Raw genomic sequence first — 27,827 nt, 5'->3', positions numbered from 1 at the left:
AAGATGGGACCCCAGCTGTGTACCTGGCTTTAGAATGCTTTTGGAACACACTTAAGATTACAAAACTGAGCCTTGCTATAGGGACAACTGTATTATAAATGGGTTTTGCTGTATTTGTATAGACAAGACTTTTAAACGGTGCTTAGGAACTCAAGATTTGGAACCGTAGACTGTGTTCATGTGAAGCCAATGGATTTGAAAGCCAGAAAGCAAAACTGCTTTTATAAGCAGTATACTAATTAGGTATGGCAACTATAAGACCATAAGCAGGAGCAGGGCCATCCCTGCGAGTGGGCAGCCCGACAAAGGGGGCGCCCTGCGCAGGGTTTGCCTGATTCCTACCTGACCTGCTGAGAGCCAGCTGGACTGGTGGAAGAGGAGCGGGGAGGGACCCGAGCTGCAGGGGGGCAATTGGACAAAAAGCCGAGCCAGGTGATTTCTCCAGAGCAGGGGTGCCCCTCCTACCCCCTGCTCCACTGCCTTGTGCAGCTGCTGCTGCTCCTGTTTTCTCCCCATGCTGTTTCTCCCCGGAGCCCCTGGCCACTCCAGACTGGGAGCGTCCTCCTGTCTGCTGTGCGGGGGGGGCTGATATCAGGGTGTTCTCTCCCCCTGCCTGTCTACCCAATCTCCCCAGAGCTGGGGTGACGGGACAGAGGGAATCTCTGTGCTGCTGCCTCTCTGGGTCCAGCAACAGCTGCTTGTGTGTGAACAAGCCTGCAGATGCCTGACCCTGAGTGCTTTCTTAAAGAGATAGTGCTCTCAACACACACACACACACACACACGGACACACACACACCAGACACACACACACCGGGCTTCCTACATCCAGGTCACTTCCCCGGCTGGGCTGAGGCATCAGCAGCTGCTGCTCTCCTGCCCTCTCCTACTGGGGAAAGTGACCTGGATGAAGGGAGCCCTGGTGTTGCTTCTCGCTCCCCACACACACACAGCACAGGGCAAAGGAGCAGCAGGCCAGTGGGGGAGCGAACAGCGATGCCAGCTGCCCTGACACTGCATCCAGGTCAGTTTTCCCATGTGGGTGCAGGAAGGGGATGTAGAGGTTAGGGGCACAGGAGGGGCAGGGGTTGGGGTGAAGAGGACACAGTGGAGGAGTTAAGGGCGCAGGAGGGAGGTGCAGGGGGTAGGAGTGAAGGGCGTTCAGGGATTAGGGGCAGGGTTGGGGGGGCAGGCGTTGGGGCACTGGAGAGGGTAGGGGTTGGGGTGAAGAGGGCACAGTGCAGCGGTTGGGGCACAGGAGGGGAATGCAAGGGTTGGGGTGAAGAGGGCACAGTGCAGGGGTTGGGGTGCAGGAAGGGGCAGGGGTTGGTTTGAAGAGGGCACAGGGCAGGGGTTGGGGCACAGGAGGGGAATGCAAGGGTTGGGGCACAGGAGGGGAATGCAAGGGTTGGGGTGAAGAGGGCACAGTGCAGGGGTTGGGGTGCAGGAAGGGGCAGGGGTTGGTTTGAAGAGGGCACAGGGCAGGGGTTGGGGCACAGGAGGGGAATGCAAGGGTTGGGGTGAAGAGGGCACAGTGCAGGGGTTAGGAGCGCAGGAGGGAGGTGCCGGGGGTAGGAGTGAAGGGCGTTCAGGGATTAGGGGCAGGGTTGGGGGGGCAGGCGTTGGGGCACTGGAGAGGGTAGGGGTTGGGGTGAAGAGGGCACAGTGCAGCGGTTGGGGCGCAGGAGGGGGCAGGGGTTGGTTTGAAGAGGGCACAGGGCAGGGGTTAGGAGCGCAGGAGGGAGGTGCCGGGGGTAGGAGTGAAGGGCGTTCAGGGATTAGGGGCAGGGTTGGGGGGGCAGGCGTTGGGGCACTGGAGAGGGTAGGGGTTGGGGTGAAGAGGGCACAGTGCAGCGGTTGGGGCGCAGGAGGGGGCAGGGGTTGGTTTGAAGAGGGCACAGGGCAGGGGTTGGGGCACAGGAGGGGAATGCAAGGGTTGGGGTGAAGAGGGCACAGTGCAGGGGTTAGGGGCGCAGGAGGGAGGTGCAGGGGGTAGGAGTGAAGGGTGTTCAGGGATTAGGGGCAGGGTTGGGAGGGCAGGCATTGGGGTACTGGAGAGGGTAGGGGTTGGGTGAAGAGGGCACAGTGCAGGGGTTAGGGGCGCAGGAGGGAGGTGCAGGGGTAGAGGTGAAGGGTGGTGCAGGGTTTAGGGGCGCAGGAGGCACAGAGTAGGGGCGGGGGTGAGGGGAGGGTGGGGAGCCCATTGGGGCCAGTGGCACCAAAACGTAAGTTCGCCCAGAGTGCCATTTTCCCAAAGGCCGGCCCTAAGCAGAAGATAGCTACTCTTAACTTCTGCCTTTTATTTTACCCAAGGCTCCGATGTGCGACTGGCCGGTAGTGCTGACCCCATGGCAATGGGACCAGCTATTTCTCTGACAGCTCCACTGATGGAGTTTGCCAGTGCAAATGCACCAATAGACTAACCCCTCCAGTCAGGAAATATCGGCTCCCAGCCTCCAGGGGAGGTCGTTCTGGATTTGACTAACGTGGAATTCCATGTCCTGCTGCAGTTAATGGAGAATTCCACAGTTGAGGGAACCTTCCTTCTTTTCTACCCGGAGCAATGCTGGATTCTGTACAAGTGCAAGCGCTGGGAGGCTTTCGCTTCCTTAGAATAAGCTTTATTGAAAAAAAATGCTACACTGGGTTTCCCTTTGGGGAGTGTAAACAGGTTTTCCTCCCTGAAACGCAGCAGTCCGAGGATGTCGCTGGGAAATCGTCCTACATTCTGACCATTGGAAAGCTCTGGTTCTAGTAGTAAATGAACTGGCAGGAGACGTCTGGCAGTGCTCTACCTGTTTCATGGAAAATACAATTCTCTCCTCCAGCATATTCCGTGATGAAAGTGAGGAATGAGAACCAAGGGCCTGCTCCTGCAATGAGCTGCCTGCACCTGCCTGGCGCCCTGTTGAAATCAATGGGGCTCAGCACAAAAGTTTGTCGGAATCCATCTTATTGCAGGATCAGGGCCTGAATTGATGCACATCTTATCTGCTGTGAAATCATGAGCATTATAGGTGACAAGCACATCTGTTTGTCCCAAAGAACAGCAGCCACCTAGCTCTCTACTCTGCAAGGCATGCTGTTCTGTGTGTGTGATTGGGCCCACAGTGTGAACAGGAAAACACTCTAGGGTTGTAGCCAGAACTCTGTGCTACATCGGTGTTGTCCCATGCACACTGCAAACCCAAAGTTGTGTTGGAATATGGACACGCCTCAGTGTGTGCTGCCCACCATGAGCAGGGACTCTGCTGCCCCGACATGCTTCACATGTTGTCATGCCGTTGGTTCCATCAGATGACCTTAAAGCGCTTCACAAAGTGTCTTTGTGATGCCCTGAAAGGGTGGGTAGGTTAAAGCATGTGGTGATGGAAGCCCCAGCCACAAGAGCCGTGCTCACCTCTGAATACAGAACCTCTTACCCTGTTTTGCATTCCCACACACTGCCTGGTCACGGCTAGCCTTAGGGGATGGTCCTTTGCCTCCCACCTGCATGAGAAGGCTTCCTCCACTAGTACAGTGGATGGTGTGAGCACCGTCTCCCTGGCAACTGAATGATTTGGCAACACCATCAGCCTAAGGGCAGTAATTGTATAGTTGCACCCAAACCCCAGGCCTGTGTGTAGCAGCTGAGAGCACTGGCCCCATGCCTAAAGGGACAGCAAGCTCCAGAGCAATTTCAAAGGGTGAGCAGCAGCAGCATTAGGAACACAGCTCCGTGCCGCTCAGAATGAATCCAGCCTGTGTCACCATTTGTAACGGTTTGTGCCTCTCTGTGTGTCTATAGATTGCACCCCCTCCATCGCTCGCGGAGCCCCTGAAGGAACTCTTCAAGCAGCAGGAAGCAGTGAGGGGGAAGCTGCGACTCCAGCACAGCATAGAGCGGGTAACGGAGAGCCGTTGGGGGATTCCTTCTGGGGCGAATGGTGCTTCTCTTCCTTCTCTGGAGAAATGAAGGGCACTCGTCACTCACTGGGTTACTTTCTCCTCTCTCCTCAGGAGAAGCTGATTGTTTCATGCGAACAGGAGATCTTAAGAGTTCACTGTCGGGCAGCTAGAACCATTGCTAACCAGGCAGTGCCCTTCAGTGCATGCACCATGCTGCTGGACTCCGAGGTCTATAACATGCCTCTAGAAAATCAGGTCAGTGGCCATCTTACCAGTGGTTAAATCGGCCTCGAAGGTCCATTTGTGCAGCTGCCGACGTGTGCTGTGCTTCTCAGAGTGATGGGTGTAGGGAAGCCTTAATGTGCTTCCCACCCAGGTACCTACAACTCCCTTCCCTTCACACTGCGACGATGTGGGAGATCTCGCAGCACGTGCTGCTGTTGACTAATCTGATTCGTTTGCCAGAGGGTCCAAGTCACAAGTTCAGCTGCCCAGTGTGTGCGTGGGGGCAAAGAAATGTGTCTGTGAATGACATCCAGGAGCTAGTGTTATAGGCCTATTTAAAGGTAGCAAAGGCCCCTGATCTGTCTGCAAGCTGCAAAGCCCCCTCTGCCTCTCCTTGTGAGCAGAACCATCTGCACGTGTGAAAGGTTTATTTCCATGCAGCTGTTCCACAGTCCCCGGTTGTGTTGCACAGAGAACAGAAATCTATGAGATGACTTTCTTAGAGAAGACTGGCCTTGAAAAGCAAAACTGCGCAGCGCAGCCCACAGAGATGGGCTTTTCCCCTTTGATTCCGCGGAGTATGGCGCTGGCAAAAGCTGAGAAGAACTAGCACAGAAAATGAGTCAGACTTCAGCAGTCAGTATTATTGTTCAGCTTCATAAGAATTTAAAATTAGCTGAAGTGGGGCAGAGCGATTACATTAGCACCTCCTGCTGGCCAGAAGCTTTGTAGCTGGACCACTAACCTGCCAGAAAGCTGTCATCTCTGTAGAAAGCACCCTGCTGCATTGCAGAAGCTGAGGCCTGTGCTGCAGACAGTATAGTGGGATTCATTAGTGATCCAGCGTATTGATCCATGCATCTGATTTACCTCTCAGCGTTACCCAAGACAAAAAGAAAAAACATTATGGAAATCTCCATGTAGAAGACATTATGATCTGGGGCACAAGTTCAAGGACTCGGTGAGCTGCAGGTGTTCCGTTCTCAAAGGAAGAACTGAATGAGCTTAGTATGAACAGATTCTCAGCTCCAGCTCCATGTGGGGAAGGCAAGGAGGGGGCTTGTGTGCATAGCATCCACCACTCAGGCTGAAACCTCTAGCAACGTGCTGTGAAAGCAGCACAGAGCTGCATAGCCCATTATTCCTCCCTGCTGGTGCACTTCTGGGTACTTCAGACCCACCCCTCTTCTTTCTTCCAGGAGTATGGTGGGTTTGTATGTGTGGTGGGGAGTGGAGGGGTTTGCACCTGTCTGATAGGGTATTTATTTTATTGATATGTTTTAACGTGTAATTCCCCTTTGTGCTGTTCCCTGTGCAGGGAGATGAAAACAAATCAGTCAGAGATCGTTTCAATGCTCGCCAGTTTATTTCCTGGTTACAAGATGTGGATGACAAATATGATCGAATGAAGGTGAGAGCTGCGTGACCCTGCTGTTCCTTGGGGATTCCAGTGCACGGGGTGTGCAACATTTCCAGGAGTCAGTAGCGGATGTTGCTGATCTGTAACCTGCTTGGGATATTTTGTTTGGCATTTTAAATGTGAAATAGGGGGAGGGTTCCAGTCTCTCCTGTGACAGTGGTTGCTGCTCCAGTCAGTCAGTGCAATTCCTACAGTGAGCCAGAGGCAGGCTGTCCAGAGCAAAGGCCCTAAACCCTGCTCTCCTGCTTGGCAGTGTAAGTCATTGCTGCTGGGCACCTGGCTGTGCCTGGCTTCAGGGTTTGGCAAGCGGGATTTGTGGTTTCCAAAAATCTCTGATAAGGGCAAGGAGCCCCAGAGAGAAAGCTTTGTGAGCAGTTCTAAATGCCATACCTTGACAGCATCCGTCTGTGCAGTACACTTACACGTTCCTGTGCCATGCAGAGAGCAATCCCTGCTGTGAGCTAGGGAACGACAGGCCATCTCTGCTGTTCTGCAGATGGGGAAAATGAGGCAGACTGAACCTGCCCACGATCACACAGTGAGGCTGCGGCAGAATTCCTGACTCAGCCCTGTGCTTGTTCCTTCAGGCCACACGGTTTCCTCTTTTCCATGCTGTTTGGTCTGCCAAGCAGTGGCCAACTGCTGCATGCTGGCTGTCTGTCTGTTTGGAAGTCCCTCAGATAGACTTTCTGTCTAAGGTACTTCCATGGACCCCGCACAATCTGTAACATATTCATCCTCACAACACGGCTTGCTGCAGAGCAATGCTCTTGCCCCATTTCACAGACAGCAACTGAGGCACAGAGACAGAGCAGGGACTTAAGCCCAGGTCCCAGGCTAGTGCCCTAACCAGTGAGCCACCCCTTCCTCTCTTCCTTCCTTCATCTTTCACACAGAGGTGGAGACTGCAGGTCCCAGTGTGCGGTGTTGCACATTGATTGGGCCTGTATTACCATGTACTAGCCGAACTGCAGCACTCCATGGGCTGTGTTCAACCAGCACTTCACCCTGGCTACCTCCAGAGGTAAAAATGGTTCTAATCTGGCCTGTTGTTCTGAGGTTTTATAGCACCTCTTGAGGAGTGGGGCTTTCTCAAAATCCTGTTGGACAGACTGTTTTCCAAGCGTATATTTCCTTCCGACAAGGGCACCCAGTGTCTGCTGTGGAACCTGTCCCTGGCTGGGAATGTGTCTGTCCAACATGATAGCCGCAGACTCCATTGCCTTGCTGCCAGAGTGCAATTGTTCAGTGCACTCAAGTGATTGTCGTCTTCTCTCTTCTCTCTTATGAACCCCCGTCTCTGCTGGGCGTTGGGTTCTGGTGCAGACGTGCCTGCTAATGCGACAGCAGCATGAAGCCGCTGCCTTGAATGCGGTGCAGCGAATGGAGTGGCAGCTGAAGGTTCAGGAGCTGGATCCAGCTGGTCATAAATCCCTCTGCGTGAACGAGGTTCCCTCGTTCTACGTGCCGATGGTAGATGTCAACGATGACTTTGTGCTCTTGCCGGCATGACAATACAAAACCAGGAGACATTCTCCCTGAAAACTGGCAAGGGCGGGAGCCCTCCGAGGACAGATGCTCGAGCTCACATTCATCCTTACCACTTGCTGATGAGTCCCTGGTCAGAGGAGGAGGAAGCATCTATCGGCAGAAAACAAAACAGTAAGAAAAATAATTGCACTTTCTTCACGACGTCTCCCTCACTTCTGGACTGATCAGAGCTACGCCAGGCAGCGGGAGTGGGGGAACGCATCTCCTGTCAAACCGGTTGCTGCAGCAGAGGGCAGCCAGCCTGTACACAGCAGTGAGCGTCTGAACGGACAAGGGGGAGAGAGACTGACGGAGGCAGGGAGGAGAAAAGGTTCAAGAACAAGTGTGTTGCAGAAGCTGCTGAGCAGGGCCAGCAACCATGCAGTTCATGTACTTGTGAACATGGCGATTTCAAGCTCTTTGTTTTCCATTTGTCCGCAGATCTCCTCTTGGAGAAGCTGCAGAGGAGACGGTGGGTTTTTTATAGTTCTCGTTCCATCCTGGTTACGTCACAAATTAAAAGCAAAACTAAAAGGAAGCATCCAGCTTTCCCAGCTGCGGTTCCGGAGGTGCAAACAGCTGCGGCTCCCGACCCCGGACGCCTTCTGAGTCGTCATAAAGTAGCTGCTCGTCACCACGTTTGGATGAGTGAGGAGGCAATTGGCACGTTATGCGCACGTGACTAGTACGGTGAGTGTCTACCGCGAAAATGGTGATGGAGAGCCAGGACTTTGCCGATCATGTTTTTAATGGAGTAAAATCCATGTGGTTTATATATATTTTTTTCCTTTAATCTTGGGCATTTCGTTTCTCTTTCTGAGAACATAACTTGAAAACACTACAGAGCCAATACTCATATAAAGAAAATTGTATCCCATAAATGCTGTACAGTTTTTATATACATTAACAATGTACTTTTGCTGCCTTCTAGATAATTTATTTTGCAACACATTACTGCACAGTTGTAAATAACTTATGTACTGTAACATCACTTTCAGTTATGTGTAAAGAAATAAATAAATTAATTGAAATGATCTTTGTATGTATAGTTCACCCTAGGCAGCACTTTCCCTCTCAAGGAAAAAAATAAGGGCCAAAATGGTGTGCAGTATTTCAAACCTGTCTTCTGAGATTCAGGCCTTGCAAACTAACTCAGTCTGCAGTCCCTGTTGGGGAGATCTCCAAGCGCTGACCTCTTCTTTTAACACAGTCTAGTTTTTTCCTTTTCCCCCTGCCCTTTTGAGTTTAGTGGAGTAGTGAAACCACCTGCACAGATTCGGAAGCTGTGCGTCAGATATAGCGAGGAATGTTTGGGGGGTGGGGACAGGGGAGGAAGAAGGGGGAATCCCACCCTGACACATGCTAGCTTGGGCCTAGAGGAATTCAGAAGATGTTACTTGCACGTTTGGGCTGAGAGACCGACAATTTACCGCATTTCCACAGCCTGAGCTGCGGTACTCTGGGGAGCCAGTGACTCGGAGCCGCGTGGCTTCGGGCGGGTGAGGCCGCCTGGCAGCCGGGCGGAACTTGTAGCCATTTCTTCATTGTGACCAGCCATTCTAGTGCGCTATGAGTATTGTGAGTTCTGGATAAAGAAGCCAGTTGCTCCATGAGTCGTGTGTGGAAATAAAGCACCACAGCTGGGAAAGTGACTGTGAGGGTGAGTTGGGGCCGAAAGATGCTCTAGGGCCGCTGCAAGGCTGCAGCCCTTGGGCATCCAGCATCACTTTGCTTGTGGGATCCTTTCTGCCTCACTTTTCAGGGTGTGGTGAATACCCTGCCAGGTGTCTGAGGCGTTAATAAGCATGCTGGGGCCTAGCTGTGATTTTTATCCAGTTCCATTGGCCCAGTACTGCCCCAGTGGCCCAACGTCCAGGGGTACCGTGTGGCTCTGTTAGCGCTTGCTCCAAGGCTTCAGTTAGATGTGGTCAGCAGGGGATGTGCTGTGCAGGGTGATGCACACATCTTCCTTGAGCATTTTCTTGTAGTGTTGGCAGGCAGGGCTTCAGGTCGCTTCTGAGAGAGAGACGGGTTTGGCCATTAGTCATGTGTCAGTCGTAATGAGCTTCTGTGCTGGGTTACTCAGGACTAAAGTGTGCTTGATGCAGACTAGCTGATCAGGTTGGGAAAGTGTCTAATTAGAGAGAAGGGACACACCCCTACATCCCATAGGCTGTCTGGAGGCCACCTTCACCACGTCACTGGGAGCGCAGATTCCAGCCCCATCCTGTTCTGTGGGCTTCTTCCTGGTGTTTTGAACATTGCACGCTCGCAGAAGCCAGCTGTCTGTCTCTGGTTTTAAGAGAGCAAAAGCTCTTTGTTGAGGAGCCAGAACCGGCAGGAGGCATTACTCAGTTGTGTGCTTAAAAACCTCCTTTGGTACCACTCAGCCAGCCACAGCAAGGAGGGGTTTGCTCAGAATTAAGCCCTTGGGAGGGGGACAGTTTCTAGTTGTATATTTAAGGAAAGTTTGTCCTCTGGCTCCAGCTCAGCTGGGGAGCACACTGCATTGATTTTTGTAAATTATCTGTTTTGGAGTTCTGGATTTGAACAGCCCCCGTCAGGAGGGTGCTAAGTGAAATTGTAACTTCAGCTGGGATGCTGGGTGTTTCTGCTGCTGTATTGCTGGGTGATGGCACCATGGCTGGTTCCAGAGAGGACTGTATTTGTTGAGTGTGTGGCTGTCAGTGGAGTAATAGTGGAGTCCGTACTTAATGCAGCTGGCAATGTTTGTACCCAAGCACAGATGTACAGGACGTGGCTGGAGGCAGATGCAAAATGCCTCTTCTGTGCCCTCTGGTCCTCGCTGACACCGATGGGCCAGCTCACTCCATACTGTCTGGGCATGTAGGTCAGCCAGCCAGCCCTGCTCCCTTTGCAACCGCAACAAGTGGACTCTTTCTGTCTGCAGTGTGAAAGTGACCCATGCAGGATCCTGCTAAAACACACTGGCTCAAATAATTCTGCGTGAAATGAACAGGAAACATGGGCACTAGCTTAGCGGGGAGTGGTGTCAAAATATAGGTACCCTGAGTGCGCTGCATCTTGTGCCCTGACGGGCTGGAGGGGGATGCATGGACTGACACACCTGGGGGCCTGTCACTTGGTTACTTTGAGGCTGTTTTTAAACATTGCCAGGTGCATGTGCTAGGTAAAGTCCAATTCAGACACCATTTAAATTCCTGTTCAACTCCCCTCCTCTCCTGGTGCTTGAGCTGCTGTGGGAGCAGGGGAGGCTGGAGGGGAGGAGCTCTGACTAATTCAGTGTGAGGGTCGCCTACAGCCTTGCTGCTCTGCTCCCCTGTCCCCTTTCCCCTGGACTGTGCGTTTTGGAGTGAGCAGCCTAGATGGCAAAGCTCTGGAGTCTGAAGCCAAGGCTCTCCCAGTGCTTTGGGATCTGGGCTGCCAACCCAGATAACACAGCAGGGTAGGGCCGAGAGCTGCAGGAGGGCTGGAGCAGGGGGAAGTCCAGAGTGGAATTAGTCTCGCATTTAGCTAGTGGAGAAACCAAAGCCCTGCTTGATCCCAGTGGAGGAGGAACAGCAGTTCTGGCACCTAGGGAGTCAGAGAAGCTGCCAAATTGGGCATTTCCCCTTGCTCAGCACTCTACATTCAAATTCTCACTCTGTCACCCACTGGCTTTTTAAACAGCTGCTGTTATGGAGTGACCTGATTACTTGAGCTGGGAACCACACAGCCTTGCAGCCTGCCGGATCACCGCTTTCCTCCAGGCTGCTTCAGAAAAGCCAGTTGAAGCACATTCCTGTAAGGTGATTTTCCCCACTAACTTATTGAATTAGTACCCTTGGCCTGTCACAGTAACTAGTTTCTTTTAACTACATTGTGTTAGTGACTTAAGAAATAAAATCCCTAGCTCCCTTCCTAAGGCTGTACGGTGAAACGGACAGGCTGTCCCTGGCCGTGTACAGCACCGGTGCTCAGCTCCATCTCACCATGCTGCTGTGGTGTGTCCACGGGAGTTTTCTCTATGCCTGTGCTGTGCACAAACCTGTCTGGGGGTATTCCCCGTGTCCTGGACTGAGTGACTGGTACAATGCAGGAGGAGGCTGCTCTGTGCTGTGGAATGTATCGATGGCCTACAGAGGGTCAGGATTTGTAGCACCCCGGGATGTATTCAGAATGTTTTTTTTATTTAAACATTGAGCCCTTTGTTTCCAGGGTTCGAGTCCTTTTGCTCCTTTTCTCTTCCTTTCAGGGCTAGGCTTTGCCTGATGCAGTGGCTGGTTTTCTCCACGGGTATTGCCAGCTAAATTGCAGCACACACTTTCCATGCAAGTGGAGGGGAATTGATAGGCCAGCCAATTCTCCTGCTCTGTGGGGAGGATACAGGAATGCTTTTCTTTCTCTAGAACACAGGAATATGGCCACAAATAACACTTTTTTTTTTTTTTATTAATTTCAAGCCCAGTTCTTTCTTTTGTTAAATAACCATCAATTAATCTGTATAAGCATGGAGAGACCTTTAATCAGCAATTTAAAGCAACAATAGCTAAAGCGTTGTATTATCTTTGACACCTGTGCTACGTGGATTCAAGTCTCAACAGTGTAAATTTCCCTCCTTGTAATGCTTCTCTGAGACTGTATATAAATGTAAATATCTCACAGGTCAATTCACACCCTTCTATTTGTACTAGTCCAACTTGCGTAGTATGTGGGGTAAAACAGCGGCAAGATTGCGTTGTCTGTAATGTAACAATGTAATTTTTTTTTACAATGTAGTTTGTGTACATATTGTTTGGCAGTGCTGGTGCTGCCGATGCCACCGCTCTGCCGCGCCACGGCTGTCCTTTCGCTGTACGACTTCCTGCAGACAGAGACAAAGTGAATACAAATGTTATTTTCTACAGTTGCATGTACAGAGATGAGCGCCAGAGAGATGCTGTTGTCCCTCAAAGATAATGTTCGTAAATAAATTTAAAAAAAAAAAAAGGAAGGTTTGTTTGTGAATTTCTGCCAGTTCATCTTCCCGAGGCCGGGTTTTCTGTTACTGTTTCACACCCCTTTAGCTTCACTGTCCCAGGAGTGCCCAGTGGTTTCAGCTCCAGGCAACCATTCAGTGTCTGGGGCAGGGACACCATCTGTTCGTACAGCTCCCAGCACAACAGGTCCTCTGGGTACTATTGGAATACAAACAATCATCCATCCATAGGGAACTTGCCTGCGGGTAAAGTCCAGGGCAATCACAGGGGTGTGCCGGATTACTGTACCGACAGCCTGTATCTCCTCAGATAACCCCCCAACTACAGTCTCTATAAACACAGGGCCAAAAGCAGCCCCACTCAGTGGAGTTGCACCATCTTAGGCCAGCGCTGAATCTGGCCCATAGTGACCATTCTGATCAGAAGCCTAAAAGGAGCTAGCTCCCTCCACTGTCCTGATCAGCAGCTCCGTCTCTTCCCTTCCCTTCCCAAACCAGGTTTTTAGAAGTTCTTCTATGCAGTCACCCCACTACAGGGAAAGAAACCAAGCCTGGGATTAAGACCCACGTGGTCCCTCCTGCTGGTGCAGTGTCCTATTGGTCGTTCCTCAAGTGAATATGAATATGAAACAATACCTCCTCCCACCCCACTGTCCTGCTGGTAATAGCTTATCTAAAGTGATCATCAGGTGGGCCATTTCCAGCACAAATCCAGGTCTTCTCACCCTCCACCCCCCACACAAATTCACTCTCCTGCTGGTGATAGCCCATCCAAAGTGACAACTCTTCACACCTGAGTCAGTGTTGCACAGAGAGTTCCAACTGAGCTCACTAGGCCACTAGGTGTCACCAGTGCTCCACTGATGCCCCAATGAGCCTCCTGCTCTACAGCACTGTGCACAGCTGGAAGCCAAGCTAAAGTTCAGCACGTTTCCAGGCCATGCATCTTGCTGGAAATTGACACTATGAATTCCTAAATGTCTCCCAGTCTGTAGCTATGGATCTTCAGGGGGTAGGTAACCAGAAACAGAAGAGTTTCTGACCTTATTGGAACTGTGGTGCTTTAAGATGTTTTGTCCGTGTGGATCCCACTTATGGTCTCTATGTGACTCGTACACATCAGTTATGGACCATCCACATGGACAAAGACTTGAAGAACCAGTAGTTTCGTAGGCAGAGCCTTCCTAAGTGTTTTGTGTAGTGGGATGGAGCAGGTGCAGTAAGAGACATGCCCCAGCCCACCTGAACCATAATCCCATTTCCTTCAGCTTTTTTAATTGATGCAGAATGTTGAGATTTCACAACCCGGCTGTCTGTGGCAAGCCTTTTGTTACCAGTGCCCTTTTCTAATCCTGCCCTGATCCAGGCAATGCACGAGGATCCTTCACCCTCCCTGCTTCTGAGACATCTTAGAGCATGAAACCCCTTGACAATTATTACAGATTAAAATGGTCCGTAATGTAAATTTGTGTTTTCCCCCTTCTTGGCACAACCAACCTTCAAATTTAGCCAGGGTTACAACTCCCCATCCCCAAGAGCTGCCTGGCTTTCCTTTTCTTTGGCCATTCCTAACTCCATCTAGTTATCAGTAAAGGTTTTCATCAAAGCGTGTGCTTTCATTAAAGTCTTTTACTCTCAGTAACACTCCTGTGTGCAGTGCCGCAGCATTGTCCCAGGAGAGATGACTACTTTAGTCTCTCAGTACTTCAGTACCACTGCAAGAGAGGCTGGCAGGGTGCATAATAATGAACAAGACTTTCCCCTCTATCGTGGTCCCAGCCCCCACTAGCTCTGGGAAAGAGAGAACCTTTAACTGAACCAAGTAGACTTGCATGGCACTGAGGAGGACAAACAGCTCCCTGGGAAGGAGCTCTAAGAAAAGGCAAACACAGCTGGGAGGAGATAAGGCAGAATGGGAAGGGCAGGGTGAATGTAAACATTAGTCAAGGTGTTCAGCGGCTTAGATCTGGTGAATGGTGCCAGGCTGCATTTTCATTGCCAAGTCCTATTGGATCTATTTAAACCTATTGCAATCAACCTACCCGCAGCACCCGATTATTTGTCCCCAGAGCCAAAACTTAGGCTGAATGCATGTGTATGCTGATTGACCCAGCCTTTGCATCATGTGGCTTGGGCATTGGGCACCCCACACACCCCTCCACCCGTGAGCAGAAAGCTTCAAAGGCTGTGGAAGGATGAATTCAGCTCATCAGCCTGTAGACTTTCACTTTGCTGTCCCAGGGGAGAAGCTCTGTGCTAAGGTTCGGTGCCCTGCCCAGGGCTGCTCTTTGCCCAAAGGAACCAAGCACAAGGGCCCCCTTCCTTCATCATCCATGAGCGCTCACTACGCTTCATGAAGCAGCAAGACCTGGTCAGCAGCAAGCCTGGTCAGTCACACTGCACTGATGCTGGGAGACTGGGCTCTTGGATGCACCCATCTTAAAGCTCTTACCTGGTGCAACATGTCCAAAGCCTGTTTGCTGCCCAGAAATTCAGGGCCATGAGTGTCCTCAGAAGGTGCCAGCAGCACTGTAAGCCCCGTTCTGCACACAACTGCCTGTGTGCAATGCACAAGCTGGCCCAACCAGTCACTTTTGGTAGGTCCTACTCCTACCAGTGTATGTTGCTGTGAAGGCAGCACAGCTAACCAGAGTACCAAGCAAGCTACCTAAGGCAGCCTAGTTAGATTGCAAGCTCTGTAGAGGAGGGAATATCTGTTGTTTGTGTGGTGCCTGGTACGATGGGTCCCCATCTCAGCTGGACTCCCTAGACATTGTCAGACAAATCTCACCATGTTCCCAGCACTCAGCTGCGCCTGCGCTGCACAGATGAGGCAGTACACGAAGGGGGCTCCAGCCAGGCAGTGTGAATGCTGGGATTCACAGAGCCCAGGCAAGGGAATAAAGCAGATAATGCTTGGAGGGCGCTGGCCAGTCCCCTTCCAGCCATGGGAGGGGCACCACTGAGAGTCATTAGTGGTATTGCAGTAGTATCTAGCCATCTTGGCCCCATGGTGCTAGATGCTGTACAGAAAGACAGGCCTGCCCCCAAGGAGTTTACAAGCTGAGTGTCAGACAACAGCTGGAGCGAGACAGATGGGGGGAAGGGGTGAAGAGCACAAGGTAACTCTGAGAAGCCTCTAAACTAAATAATACAGTTCACATGAATCACTAGGGGCCAGATCCTCAAAGGTGCTTAGCTGCCATGGAAATCAATGGGAAGTAGGCACCCAAATTGCTCTGAGGAGCTGGGCCTGGATGCTGCAGCTGAGACACGCCCCAGCAGTTGCCTGCAGAGGAGGCAGGTCTGCTGGAAGTGCTGGTTCGCAGTGTGATTTCGATAGCGTGTCACCTCAGTGGAGCTGTTATGGGGAATTCATAGAATACCAGGGTTGGAAGGGACCTCAGGAGGTCATCTAGTCCAACCCCCTGCTCAAAGCAGGACCAATCCAAATTTTTGCCCCAGATCCCTAAATGGCCCCCTCAAGGATTGAACTCACAACCATGGTTTTAGCAGGCTAATGCTCAAACCACTGACCTATCTCTCCTCCCAATTACTGGCCTCCACTGAACCCAGGCCCGTTCTAATGTGCACGGGGTGCAGCTGGGTGGGTTTGGAGCCTGACTCTGTATTTGCTCCCTGGGTTAACAGAGAGGGGGGCTGGGCCCGTTCAATAAGGTGGGTGGAGGGGAGAGATCTGGCCCCAGCACCCTGCTTGCCCTAGCATCCCCCTCGGCTTATCAAGCTGCGGGCGAGGGGTGGCCCATCCAGGGTGGGGCGTGCAGGGGAATTACCACCCCCCCTAAAGGGGCAACCTCCAGCTCCCAAGGATTTGGTCCACTTCCAAGTCACAAGCTCTTCCTCCCGCAGGCTGGCTGGGGCTGCTCTTTGCTGGGACAGGCCTGGGCCATCTCAGTCCCCTCCCCTGGTGCCCTCTCTCCTCAGGGTCTTAGCCGGGCCGGTGTTTGCCGGGGGCTGGGCCCTTTCTGCACCTCCTTCCCTATTAGCGGCTTATCAGCACCCCGAGCCCGGGAGCTTCCCTTTCCTCTCCGGGGCTCAGCGCTGATCCCCCCGCTCCTGACCCCCCCACACACGTCACTGGCACCCCAAGGCTCTGCCAACCAGAAGGTGGCCTGGGCGCAGCCCTGAGCCGGGGGGCCCTCGCCCCATTTCAGAGCGGGGGGCTGGGCCCAGCCGGGGGGGGGGTGTCTCTGGAGACTGGGCTAGATCCCTCCTGAGGTCTCGTCCAACCCCAATCCTCTATGATTCTGCGGGGTGCGGCGGGGGGGGGGCGGGGGCTTAGTCCGGCGGGGGCGGGGCCTGGCCGGGCGGGGCGGGGCTTAGCCCGACGGGGGGGCGGGGCCTGGCCGGGCGGGGCGGGGCTTAGCCCGACTGGGGCGGGGCTTAGCCCGACGGGGGCGGGGCCAGCGGCCGGTGTCCCGGCCCGGCGCGGCGCTGCCCGGCCCGCCCGGCCCATGGAGTTCGACGCGCGGCTGCTGCGGCCCGCGGGCGGCTTCGGGCGCCGCGCCCGGCTCCTGGCGGCCGCCAGCTGGGCCCCCAACGCGGCGCTGGCGCTGGGCTTCTTCGCGGGGCTGCTGCTGGCGGCGCCGCCCGCCCCACCGCTGCCGCCCGGACCCCGCGCTGCTGCCGCCCGCGCTGCGCAACCTCTCGGGCCGGGCGCTGCTCAACGCCTCGGTGCCGCGGGGCCCCGCGGGCTGGAGCCGCTGCCTCCTCTACCGCTACGCGCCCGGCGCCGCGGGGCCCAACCGCACCGGGCCCTGCACCCGCGGCTGGGACTACGAGCTGCCCGCCGCCGGGCTGCGCTCCAGCCCGGTCACCCAGGTGCGCGGCCGGGGGGGGGCTCTGAGGCGGGGGGGGGGCTCTGAGGCGGGGGGGGGGCGAGCGGGGCGGCCGGGGGGGGGGGCGAGCGGGCGGCCGGGGGGGGGGGGCTCTGAGGCGGGTAGGGGGGGCGAGCGGGCGGGCGGGGGGGGGGCGAGCGGGCGGGCGGGGGGGGGGGCGAGCGGGCGGCCGGGGGGGGGGGGCTCTGAGGCGGGGGGGGGGGCGAGCGGGCGGGCGGGGGGGGGGCGAGCGGGCGGCCGGGGGGGGGGCTCTGAGGCGGGGGGGGGGGCGAGCGGGCAGGCGGGGGGGGGGCGAGCGGGCAGGCGGGGGGGGGGCGAGCGGGCAGGCGGGGGGGGGGGCGAGCGGGGCGGCCGGGGGGGGGGCGAGCGGGCGGCCGGGGGGGGGGCTCTGAGGCGGGGGGGGGGCTCTGAGGCGGGGGGGGGGTGCGAGCGGGCGGCCGGGGGGGGGGCTCTGAGGCGGGGGGGGGGGGGCGAGCGGGCGCCGGGGGGGGGGGGCTCTGAGGCGGGGGGGGGGGCGAGCGGGCGGCCGGGGGGGGGGCTCTGAGGCGGGGGGGGGCGAGCGGGCGGCCGGGGGGGGGGGCTCTGAGGCGGGGGGGGGGGCGAGCGGGCGGCCGGGGGGGGGGCTCTGAGGCGGGGGGGGGGCGAGCGGGCGGCCGGGGGGGGGGGCCCTGAGGCGGGGGGGGGCGAGCGGGCGGCCGGGGGGGGGGGCCCTGAGGGCGGGGGGGGGCGAGCGGGCGGCCGGGCGGGGGGGCCCTGAGGCGGGGGGGGGCGAGCGGGCGGCGGGCGGGGGGGCCCTGAGGCGGGGGGGGGACGAGCGGGCGGCCGGGGGGGGGGGGCCCTGAGGCGGGGGGGGACGAGCGGGCGGCCGGGGGGGGGGCCCTGAGGCGGGGGGGGGACGAGCGGGCGGCCGGGGGGGGGGCCCTGAGGCGGGGGGGGACGAAGCGGGCGGCCAGGGGGGGCCCTGAGGCGGAGGGGGGGCGAGCGGGCGGAGGGGGGGCGGCAGGGGGGGCCCTGAGGCGGAGGGGGCGCGGGCGGGCCGGGGGGGGGCCCCTGAGGTGGGGGGCTGGGGGGGGTGATGCCAGGTTTGGAGGGAGGCACTGTCCCTGGGGTGGTGGCGAATAGCGGGGGAGGGCTTGTCCCGGGGAGGGGGTGAGCTGGCTTTGGGGGGGGCAGATGGCAGGGGAAAGCTCTCTGCTGCCTGGCCCCCCATGTCTCTGTGCCCTGGCTGGGGGTAGCGCTGCCCAGGTGTCCATGCGTGGGGTGAGGATGCTGAGCTGGCTGGCGACCCCCCCCCCCAGCAATGGACCGGCCCCTGGCGCTCTCTGCGTGCAGACCCCCAGACAGATACCGCGCTGGGCAGTAGATGCACCTGCTGCTGCCCAGGCCGGATGTGCTGCGAGGGTCTGTGCTCCATGGGGGCTGTGTGCAGGGGGAAGGAGATTGAGCCTTGGAGCGGGTGGATGGACAGAGCCCTGGGTGAGAGCTCCTGGTCTTCCTGTGCTTGGTGGGGGTGCTCCATCCCCCTGGCCAGGCTCTGCTTCTCCAGCAATGCCTTGGGGGAGCGGGGGGAGGAGTCGCTTGTCCCAGGCAGTTACTTCCTTCCCTGTTGGCTGCTGCTTCTGCACTTGCTGGCAGAGACAGTTTTCCAGGGACGAGGTGTTCCCTGCCATCCCTGGGCAGCAGGGGGAGAGGAGAGGAGATGCCAGTTGTACTGACCCCCAGGGGCACCTGCATTCAGGGTGCAGCTGGTTCCCTCGGTGCAGGGTTGGGGAGGAGGTCCCTGTTTGTTAGGGATGGACTTGCATGGCAGACTGAGTGGAGGTTGCCTTGCATTCAGGGCCGTCCTGCCTCTGCTCTACCGCCTTGGGCAGAGAGCCTGTCTGACCTGGCTAGCTAAGCATGGTCAGACCTGATCAGTGGTTGGATGGGAAACCCCAGGGCAGTGCAGGAAATGGCTCTGGTCTGGGATGCTGGAGGAAACGCTCTCACCCCTTGGAGTCTGTACTGGGCTGTGGTGCCAGAATCCACGTGCTGTTGGGGGGGTCCTGCCTTCTGGATGGGACAGAGTTACTCTGAGATAGCGCGTCTTCTCTAACCTCCCCCTGTGGTTTCACCTGGGCCTGGGAATCTTCTCACTTCCTGCCCGAAACCTCTGAGCAGTGTGCCAGCTAAACAGCTGCACGGGTCCAGCCCAGCGGGGGTTGCATTGCAGTGGTGGACGTGGTGTCCCCTAAGTGGCCTGTTCAGGCCCCCCCACGTGTTAGGCCCATTCAGGGCAGCATCAAGGACTCCGTGGCTCACGCTTCCTTCCTCTCGCAGTGGGACTTGGTGTGCTCGGATCGCTGGAAGGTGCCACTCGAACAGACCACCTACCTGCTGGGCTGGCTCGGCGGCTGCATTGCACTCGGCTTGGCCTGCGACAGGTAAAGCACCAGCCATGACGGGCCCCGATCAGACCCTCCCACCCGGCCAGATGCAGCATTGTCCATAACCAGCCCTGCCCCTTGGGTTTGTGTCCAGCCCTGATGTGTGCCCGGGGTGGGGGGCTGTTTTGTGTCTGACCCCTGCCCAGCTCACTGCTGTTGGCTCTCCTCTCTAGGTTTGGCCGCCGTGCCACCTTCGTCTTCTCCCTGGTTCTGGCGGTTCCCCTGGGCATCGGTGTGGCGCTGGCAGTGAATTACCTCATGCTGCTGTCGCTGCGGCTCCTCCTCGGTGCTGCGCTGGCTGGCACCTTCCTCTCCCTCTACGTCGCGAGTGAGTCCGCTTGGTCCGCCGCCGACCTGGCGCCCCTTCTCTGCTCCAGGAGAGGGAACCCCGTGGAGCTCCATGGCCCTGTGCATGTGGCCCCCTGCCCTGGCTTTTACAGTAGTCGTCATTTGTATTACCGTTGCGCCTCGGGGTCCCAGACGTGGACCGGCACCCCATGGTGCTAGGTGCTGTACGAACACAGAACAGACCAGCTGTCCCTGCCCCCAAGAGCCAATGGTCTAAGTAATTACCTCTGCAGCTTATCTCACCCCGTCCCCCCCCCCTGCCGGCCAGGGAGTGGAGAGCCCAGCTGGGCTCAGTTTGGGTCTGGTCTGGGGTGACGTGTCCTTGCCCCATCCCAGGGTCGCCTGCCAGTGTAACCCCTCCATGTGGTGGGCATTGTTATTCTCCAGCTGATCAGCAAGGGGCGGGGTTCAGAACAGGATGAGGAATTGTCCTGCCCCCTCCTGGCTGGAGCCCTAGGGGCAGATGGGTGACGTGACCCTGGGCTGTATGGCCTCTTGCTGGTTCACGGAGCAGCCGCTGTGTAGTGCATGATGCCCAGGTATGTCGCTGAAACACCAGCATAACTGCCTGGGACTCCGGCTAACGGTCTCCTGCTCGGCGGGGAGTGGTGGCCAGGAGGGAGCCGGAGGCTAGGGGTGTCTGCTGCAGCCCCGGGGAGCGGGGAGAGCGCACCGTCACCGCGGGAGTCGGCCCCCGTGCGAGCTGAGCTGCACGGGGCTGTGTTTGCTCCCACGTTGCCCAGGGCTGCAGTGGGGGCCAGGCCGCAGCCCCAAGAGGCTCTTGCTTGTGCATTGCTCTGAAGAGGTGACCCAGGGGCTGTGGGGGAGCCTGACTCTGCAGCGCCCCTTGTCAGTCAGGTCAGGCTCCCAGGGGCTGTGGGGGAGCCTGACTCTGCAGCGCCCCTTGTCAGTCAGGTCAGGCTGGGAGCAGAGAGGGTGGCAGTCCCTGCAGGGAGCTGGCCCCACTGTGCCCCTGCCCCGTGCTCGCCTTGGTGCGGAGCTGCCCGTGGCCTGCCGGGTGTCGGCCTGATGCAGTGTGAATCGACCCTCCCCACTCAGTCTTAGACCCCCGGTCCGCCTTTGTCTCCCCACCCCAGGGCTGGAGCTGTGCGACCCTCCCCACCGGCTGATGGTCGTCATGGTTGCGGGGTTCTTCTGGGTTGCCGGGAAGCTGCTGTTGCCGGGCTTGGCGGTGCTGTGTCGGCAGTGGCGGCTGCTGCAGGGGGTCGTGACGCTGACGCTGGCTCTGCTGGCAACCTGCTGGGGGTAAGGACCGGCTGTGCCGCGGGCGGGCTGGGGGCGGGCAGGCCCAGCCTGGCTTTGCTGCACACCTGTGGGAAGATGGCCGAGGAGCTGGAGTGGCTCGGGGGGAGAGCCCTACCCTGAGGCATTGGACCCCATCATGCCCCAGCCGTCCCTGACCTGTACAGCCCACTGCGCCGGAGCGGACGTGCTGGCAGGGACCCAAGCCCCCGGCTCTGTGGGATGAGCAGCCCACAGAGAACATGGGCAGCGCCACCTCCTCCCCGCACACACGTCCCAGTGACGGTGAAACCAGCTGGCAGCGACGCCGGGACTGCGGCTGGGTCAAACGCTCCCCAGGCCCTTCAGCTCAAGTGCGGCGCCGGCTGCCTCTGAAGGGGCCCTGGAATGTATGGGGCTGGAGGTAAATATTTGCTCCACGCAGATTAAACACGGTTAATTTATTTTCCAGGTTGGCTCTCAGCTTTGTGGCCTGATCAGACCTGGGGCTTGCAGGGCGTGGGGGTGGCAGAGAGAGCAGGGGCCCAGTTAGCCCTGGACGGGGATGTCCACTTCCTCAAGTGGACCCGTGGCAGGGAGCAGCCATTGGGGGGCAGGAGCAGCGGGTGGGTCCCTGCGCTGCTGGCCCCAGGTTTGGGGGGATGCAGGAGCCTGTTGCCGCCTGTGCAGGTTCCCTGTCCGGTTCCCGGGGTTGAGTGCACCCCAGACTGTGCAGAGCAGATGGCTGAGATGGGTCACAGTTGAGCCTGGCCTGGATTGGTGCCATCTCTGCCTCCCGGGTGCCACCGTCCCTCGCCTGGGGGGACTCCCTGCAGAGCTGCCCCCGCCTGGCACGGTGGGGTCTGTCGTGGGAGTGGGTTCTGTGTAGCTGGGTGCTGAAGTTGGGCCTGTGGTGACCCTGGTGACGCTCTCCCTCCAGCTGCCCGTCGCTGTTCCCAGAGTCACCCCGCTGGCTGCTGGCCACACGGCAGCTGGAGAAGGGCAGGAAGGGTCTGCGGGCCCTTGCTGAGGGCAACGGCGTGACCCTGGAGGACGAATTCTACAGCCAGGAGCACCTGTTAGCAGGTGAGCGCTGGGCCCGAGGGCCCCAGTTGCGTCCATGGGGCCCGACCTGGGAGAGGCCGGGGTCGAAGTCAGGCTGAGCCCTGTGCTGTGGGCACTCCCCGCCCCAGTCCGAACCTGCTGCTCCTCCCTGTCCCTCCACCCCCCAGCCTTGGCTGAAACGCTAACGCGCTTGGTCCTGCCGTTCCTGGCTCCGTCCCTCCTGCTGGCTCTGCCCTGGAGCTGGGCTGACCGCGCTCCTCTTGTGCCCCCAGAGCTGGAGTGCGACCTGGTCCCGCTGCCATGCTATCACACGCTCGGCGAGGTCTTCAGCACCCGGGTCATCTGGAGAAACGGCCTCATCCTCGGCTTCACGGCGTAAGGACCCACCGCGCGCTGCGGGCAGGGAATGGCTGGACCATGGGCCTCCCTGCTCCACGTTGTTCCACCTTGGCTCTCCTGGGCACGCCACAGGGCAGCCTTGCTCCCAGCCCCCTGCTGTTCTAGCCTTGGGCTCCCCCCTGCACACAGCTCTGCTGATGCCTCTCAGTCCAGAGCCCCCCCTCAAACGCTCCCCGCTGCCCCAGCCCTGAGCTCCCCCCAGCACAGCTCTGCTGCTGTCCCTCACTCCAGTCCGCCTCCCCCGGCTCTCCCTGAGTCTGAGCAGAGCTGCTTGTGCAGGCTGCATGGTGGTGAGAGATGGGCACAGAGCTCGCCCGGTGGCCAGGCTGAGACCCTCCCAGCTCGCATCGCGTGCCCTAGCTAGGTCGCCCTTCGGCTGCCCTCCCCAAGGACAACGCCCCCTGCCCTTCCTGCAGGTTCATCGGCAGCGGGATCCGGCACTGCTTCACCCGCAACCTGGCTCCCTACCGCCCCCAGTTCTACTTCTCCTACTTCCTGCTGGCGGCGCTGGAGGTCGCGGCCTGCCTCTTCCTGTGCCTCACCGTCAACCGCTTCGGGCGCCGCCCCATCCTGCTGCTCTGCACCATCCTGACCGGCATCGCCTCTCTGCTGCTGCTGGCCCTGACACAGTGTAAGGGGCAGGGGCCTGGCCTGGCCCATTCCCCTGCTGCTCAGCCCCCTGCCCCGGCCCACGGGGACTAGCAGTTCTGCCCCATTGCATGCTGGCGCCGGTCCCTGGGAAGGGGAGGAGCGAGCTCCACGGGTCTCCCGGTAACTGCGAACCAGCACTCGTGCTCGGCTGCTCACCCAGTCCCTGAGCACCCCAGGGCAGGGCAAGCCACCCCAGCCATTCCTAGGACTGGCTCTTGGGCTTCCCCAGCTGGGTAAGTCATGCTGCGAGCCTGGGACTCCAAACCACCTGGCTTCCTGCTGCAGGCTAGTTCCCCCACCACCCGCAGCCATGGAGTTAGTCCCTCTGGGGTGGTGAGAGCCAAGGAATCTGCTGGGAGGGCCTGGGGGTGTGCTCAGCCCCTTGCCCAGGGGTGGATGGTGGGGGGGTGGTGTCCTTCTCCTGGTAGCTGCCTGTGGTCGTTGAGCTCATGGCCAAGCGCACCTCATCTCAAGCTCCCTGTGGAAGTCCCCAAAGCATCTGATCTTGAAATGGGCTGGACAGATACGCCCACTCTGTCCTGCTCAGGGAGCGGCTGCTGGCAGTCTCCCTGGGCTGGCACATGGGTACTTCCCTGCCCCACTCACCAGGCAGGGCTTAAAACCCCGGTGTTGTAAATCTGTCGGGAGCCAGGCTGGAGCCCACCTGCACCCAAGGCCCCAGCTAGCCAGGCTGTGGCCTGCGCTCACTCTGCTCCCTCACTCCCGCCCCAGATCTGCTGAACTGGATCATCCTGACCCTCTCTGTCGTGGGCATCGCATGCTCGCAGGCTGTCACCATGCTCAGCATCTTCTTTGCTAGTGAGGTCCTTCCCACCGTGGTCAGGTAGGAGACGAGCACTCACGGCAGCCATGGGCTAGTGCATAATGCAGGCCCCGGAAGGGGTGGGGGGGTGCACTGGCTTCCTGGGGGGTGGGTACTAAGTCTCAAGGGGGACCCCTTAGGACCAGAGCCAGCTTCCTGCACTCTGATCCAGTGCCTGGGGGCTGCCCTTGAGTCAACCAAACCGTAGCCTGGATGTCATGGCAGAGTCCCATGGGGCATGACCCATGTCCTCCTGCCCCAGCCAGCCCATGCCCCACCACTGGGAGGACACGGCCAGGCCTGGTGGCTGCTCCACATGGTGCTCGGCGGCTTGCCCGGGCAGGGGCCAGGCCCAGCCCAGCTCTCAGGCCGCCCCAGCTGCCACGCTGGGCTGTGGCATGCCCGTGCTCTGGTCAGGAGGTGCTGTCCCCCGGTGAGGGCCTGGTCTGTGTCCCCCTGCTGCAGGGGTGCTTGGCTGGGCCTCATCATGGCTGCCAGCTTCGTGGGCAAAGCAGCCGGGCCCATCATGGACATCCAGAACAACCGGGGCTTCTTCCTGCACCACGTGGTCTTCGCCTCCTTCGCCATCCTCTCCGTGCTCAGCATCATGCTGCTGCCCGAGAGCAAGGGCAAGGGCCTGCCCGAGTCGCTGCAGGATGGTGAGAGTCAGCGCCGGCCCCCGCTCTTCCGCTCCTCCCGCCGCAGGGACCACCTGCCTCTGCTCTCGCCCCGCAGCGCTGGCCAGGCCTGCGAGGCCCGGGACTATGCCCACCTCGTCACTGCCACCAAGAGGATGCTGAGATCCCACCGGCGCACCCCCCCGCGGGACAGGCAGCTACTGCCGGAGCCTGCCCCAGGCGGTGACCCACAGGAGGAGACATAGCTGAGCAGGGCTGTCTGTGGACTGTGCCCAGGGGGCGGGGGGCAGCACCCAGCATTACCTGCCCTGGGGCTGCAGGGGTCTCCGGTGCCAGCTGGCTGTGTTGTTTGTGTGCCGTGCCTCCTAGGGTCCATCGCACCGGTGCAGCCTCCATGCCTGTCTCCGGGCAGCAGGTGCTAATCCACGGCTCCCTTCTGCTCGCATGGAGGTGCACCGTGCTGGGCCCTGGAGTGATTAACGTGCCATGCGCAGCCTTGTACTGGCTGTCCCCTGCCTCACTGGGGTGTTTGGGGGCTCCCACAACCCCTGCTGCATACCAGCCCTGCAGGGAGCGGGGCCTGGAAGAGAAAGTGCCCCCCACCCCCTCCTAAGGAGCCCGGCTGCAAGTGGGGGTTCCTGGCTTAGGGAACACCAGTCCCTGTGCCTCCTGGCCAGGTGAGTGGCTCACCAATAAAATGTGCCTTATTTCTACCCTGGGCCTGGTTCTGTTTTCTCTCCAGGGGCCTTGTGGGGAGGAGGCTGGACTGCGGGGCCCCTGCCCTGGCCTAGCATGGGGCAGCCCCCTCAGCCCAGGGCCCACAGCTGAGCCCAGGAGCGGCGCTTCACTCCCCTTCCGCTGGCAGGTGCCCCTGCCCATGCAGCACCCGGCTCCAGCCAGTACTGTGCTCCAAGTCTCTTTATTGGGGGTTGCCATGGGGGGATTCTCACCTGGCACTTGTGTAAGAACCTCCCCATGGGGCAGAGCCCTGCCTCCTGGACCTGGCACAGCTCTCCCCTCATCAGGTCCCAGCCTGGTGCTGTCCCTGCCCTGAGCGCCCCAGCCAGGCAGGGCCTGGGGGGTGGCTCGGACTGGGGCCCCTTCCATGCATGACTGCTGCCCTGCTCCCTCCAGCTTGTCCGGCACTGCCAGGCCCAGACCAGCTGTGCCTTGCTACTGCTTCCCCCCCTGCCCTGCCCCTCCTGCAGCCTCACTTGGGCAATTCCCCCTGCTGGGTGCCTCTGCAGGACCTGGCTTTCCCCTGGCCGGTAGCTGTTCCAGGGCATTCTCCTGCCGGGCCCACAGCCTGGCATGGGGCCCTGGCTGTCCTCGGGGGCTCTAGGAAGTGCCCTCCTATGTGGCTTCAGCCTTGATTCCTCTTCCTGCACTGAGCTCCCTGGACCCCGACCCCCCGAGCATTGTGTTCTCTGCCCTCTCCCAGCCAGCTTCTGCCCCTTCTGTCTGCTGTAAGGGAGCCCTGAGCCCTGCTGCAGAACGTACCTCCCCTATAGCCAGCCCTGCCCCTGTGCTCCACCTCGTGCTCCCCAGCCTGCCCTTTGAGCGCCAGGCTAAAGTTAATGCTGGCTGAGCCCTCTGCCACGTGTGCTGCTCTGGGCTTTGGACGGCGGCTGGGCAGGGAGCCTCCCCTTGCAGCTTGGTCGGTGCTTGTTGCAGGTCAAGCCGGACGTGCGGGTCTCAGTGCGGTTCTCACATCCCTGCACCCTCCTGGCTCTGGTGCGTGGGCAGAGGCAGGCCTGAGAAGCTGGTTCTCCCAGCCACACCCTCCCCCCCCAGTGGGGGGGCTGCCTGTGCCCCGGGCTGGCTTTGTTGTTTAAACGCAGGTTGTTCCAAAGGCTGGTGCTGTGCAGGTGGCTGCTGCTCGTGGCTCCGCAGCTATAGCCGGGTCCTGCAGAGGAGGCTGCTCCCGGGCTCTGCCAGCGCTGGGCAGGGCCCTGCTCCCAGGATCCCCCCCCAACCCCTGAGACCCCTCCCTGCCCCAGCCCTAGTGCCCGTACAGGTCTGCCAGCCGGCGGAAGCGCGGCCCCCACTCGCTGAGGTAGTCATAATCTTGGTCGCCGTCCGTCAGGCTGGACACGATGGAGCTGAGCGAGCCAGCCACGGAGCCGGAGCCCTCGCAGTCGTAGATGAGGGCTGTGTCGTAGGGGGGGGCGTTGGGGTCGCTGTCGGCCGCGTCCAGCCCCTGGGGCAGGAGGAAGGGCTGTGAGGCCTGGCTGGGGGCACTGGATCCGAGGGGGCAGCTGCAGGAGCCGGCAGCTATTGGCTAGTGGTAGCAAAGCAGCCCCGGGGCCAGGCACCTGTCTCCATACCCTAGCTCGGCCCCCCCCAGCCAGTGCGTGGCCTGCCCCAGCCACCTCAGTCGGAGCCTGGGTGCCCCGTGGTGCCCATGGGAGCCCCAAGCCCCACCCACGTCGAGCCAGTCACAGCCTGAGTGTGGTGTGGGACCCCAATGCCCTCCCTCCTGCGCCAGGATTAGCCCCTGCCCTGAGCGGGAGGGCTGGGTCTGTCCTGGCAGGTGCCTAGCCCGGTCTGGATGCTGGACAAGTAATACCCGCGGGGCAGGAAGCCAGCTGCATAGGGCCCTGGGGCCAGCAGACCAGCCCTGGGGGAGCTCGGCCGAGTGGGGGTGCCGGGGCTGGCAGAGCGGCCCAGCTGGCCCATGGACCTGTTCCAGCTTGGCAGGAGCGGCCCGGGGCCAGCTGGGAGCAGCCCCAGCCCATGCCATTGGCACCCCACTCACCTCATTGATGAAGTCTTCGATGTCAGAGGGGCTGGCGGGCAGTTTGCGTGGATACGGGGGGGTGGCATAGCTGTAGGGAGCATCTCTCCGGATCGGCTGCTTGCCCCGGGGGCAGGGTGGGGGGAAGAAGTCGGGGTTGCGGAGCTGGTTTATGTCATAGGCGCCCTGCGGAGAGAAGCACTTTAGTGCCTGCCGGGGCCAGCTGATGAGCAGGTCCCTGCCTGCTGGGGGCGCTTGGCTGCACGGGGCAGGGGCAGTTTGGGGCTGCCCAGGCTGGGGTAATATGGTATGTGTCCCCCCTAAACAGGAGAGACTGGGGACAGCAGGGGGCTGTGGGTCAGGAGTGAGGGGCAGGGCTGGGCTAGCAGGGGGCTGTGGGGCAGGACCAAGGGGCACTGGCGGGGGCTGTGGGGCAGGGCTGGGGCAGGCGGGGCTGGGCTGGGCTGGGCTAGCAGGGGGCTATGGGGCAGGGCCGAGGGGCACTGGCGAGGGCTGTGGGGCAGGGCTGGGGCAGGTGGGGCTGGGCTAGCAGGGGGCTGTGGGGCAGGGCCGAGGGGCACTGGTGGGGGCTGTGGGGCAGGGCTGGGGCGGGCAGGGCTGGGGTAGCAGGGGGCTGT

General features: G+C 59.3%; 3 protein-coding genes across 10 annotated transcripts in view; 2 read left to right on the top strand and 1 right to left on the bottom strand.

The window, feature by feature from the left end:
- Positions 1-12,011, top strand: part of ANKRD11 (ankyrin repeat domain containing 11) — a 232,060-nt gene extending 220,049 nt beyond the window's left edge. For 5 of the 8 annotated variants that reach the window (XM_073308239.1, XM_073308235.1, XM_073308238.1 and 2 more), the window contains 4 exons: positions 3,787-3,885; positions 3,999-4,142; positions 5,431-5,523; positions 6,859-12,010. In XM_073308239.1, coding sequence (XP_073164340.1) covers positions 3,787-3,885; positions 3,999-4,142; positions 5,431-5,523; positions 6,859-7,044 — 522 coding nt within the window. In that variant the 3' untranslated portion in view covers positions 7,045-12,010. Of the gene's footprint in view, positions 1-3,786; positions 3,886-3,998; positions 4,143-5,430; positions 5,524-6,858 lie in introns of all 8 variants that reach the window. The other 3 variants (XR_012154550.1, XM_073308241.1, XM_073308240.1) reach the window with 3 other exon arrangements.
- Positions 12,012-16,421: 4,410 nt separating this feature from the next.
- Positions 16,422-25,165, top strand: SLC22A31 (solute carrier family 22 member 31). Its single transcript, XM_073308234.1, is given in 10 exon segments — positions 16,422-16,617; positions 16,619-16,843; positions 19,180-19,283; positions 19,460-19,614; positions 20,732-20,900; positions 21,817-21,962; positions 22,214-22,316; positions 22,757-22,971; positions 23,724-23,835; positions 24,280-25,165. Coding segments are annotated over 10 exon segments (1,788 nt in total). The 5' UTR covers positions 16,422-16,476; the 3' UTR covers positions 24,698-25,165.
- A 1,268-nt stretch (positions 25,166-26,433) lies between these two features.
- Positions 26,434-27,827, bottom strand: part of CDH15 (cadherin 15) — a 37,412-nt gene continuing 36,018 nt past the window's right edge. Inside the window, exons 13-14 of the mRNA XM_073308233.1 lie at positions 27,211-27,375; positions 26,434-26,652 (exon numbers count right to left, since the gene is read on the bottom strand). Coding sequence (XP_073164334.1) covers positions 26,455-26,652; positions 27,211-27,375 — 363 coding nt within the window. The 3' untranslated portion in view covers positions 26,434-26,454. The remainder of the gene's footprint in view (positions 26,653-27,210; positions 27,376-27,827) is intronic.

The sequence above is a fragment of the Lepidochelys kempii genome, chromosome 12, assembly GCF_965140265.1.
Source record: "Lepidochelys kempii isolate rLepKem1 chromosome 12, rLepKem1.hap2, whole genome shotgun sequence".
In the NCBI taxonomy this organism is placed as follows: domain Eukaryota; kingdom Metazoa; phylum Chordata; order Testudines; family Cheloniidae; genus Lepidochelys; species Lepidochelys kempii.
This window is presented reverse-complemented; position numbering and strand designations above follow the sequence as displayed.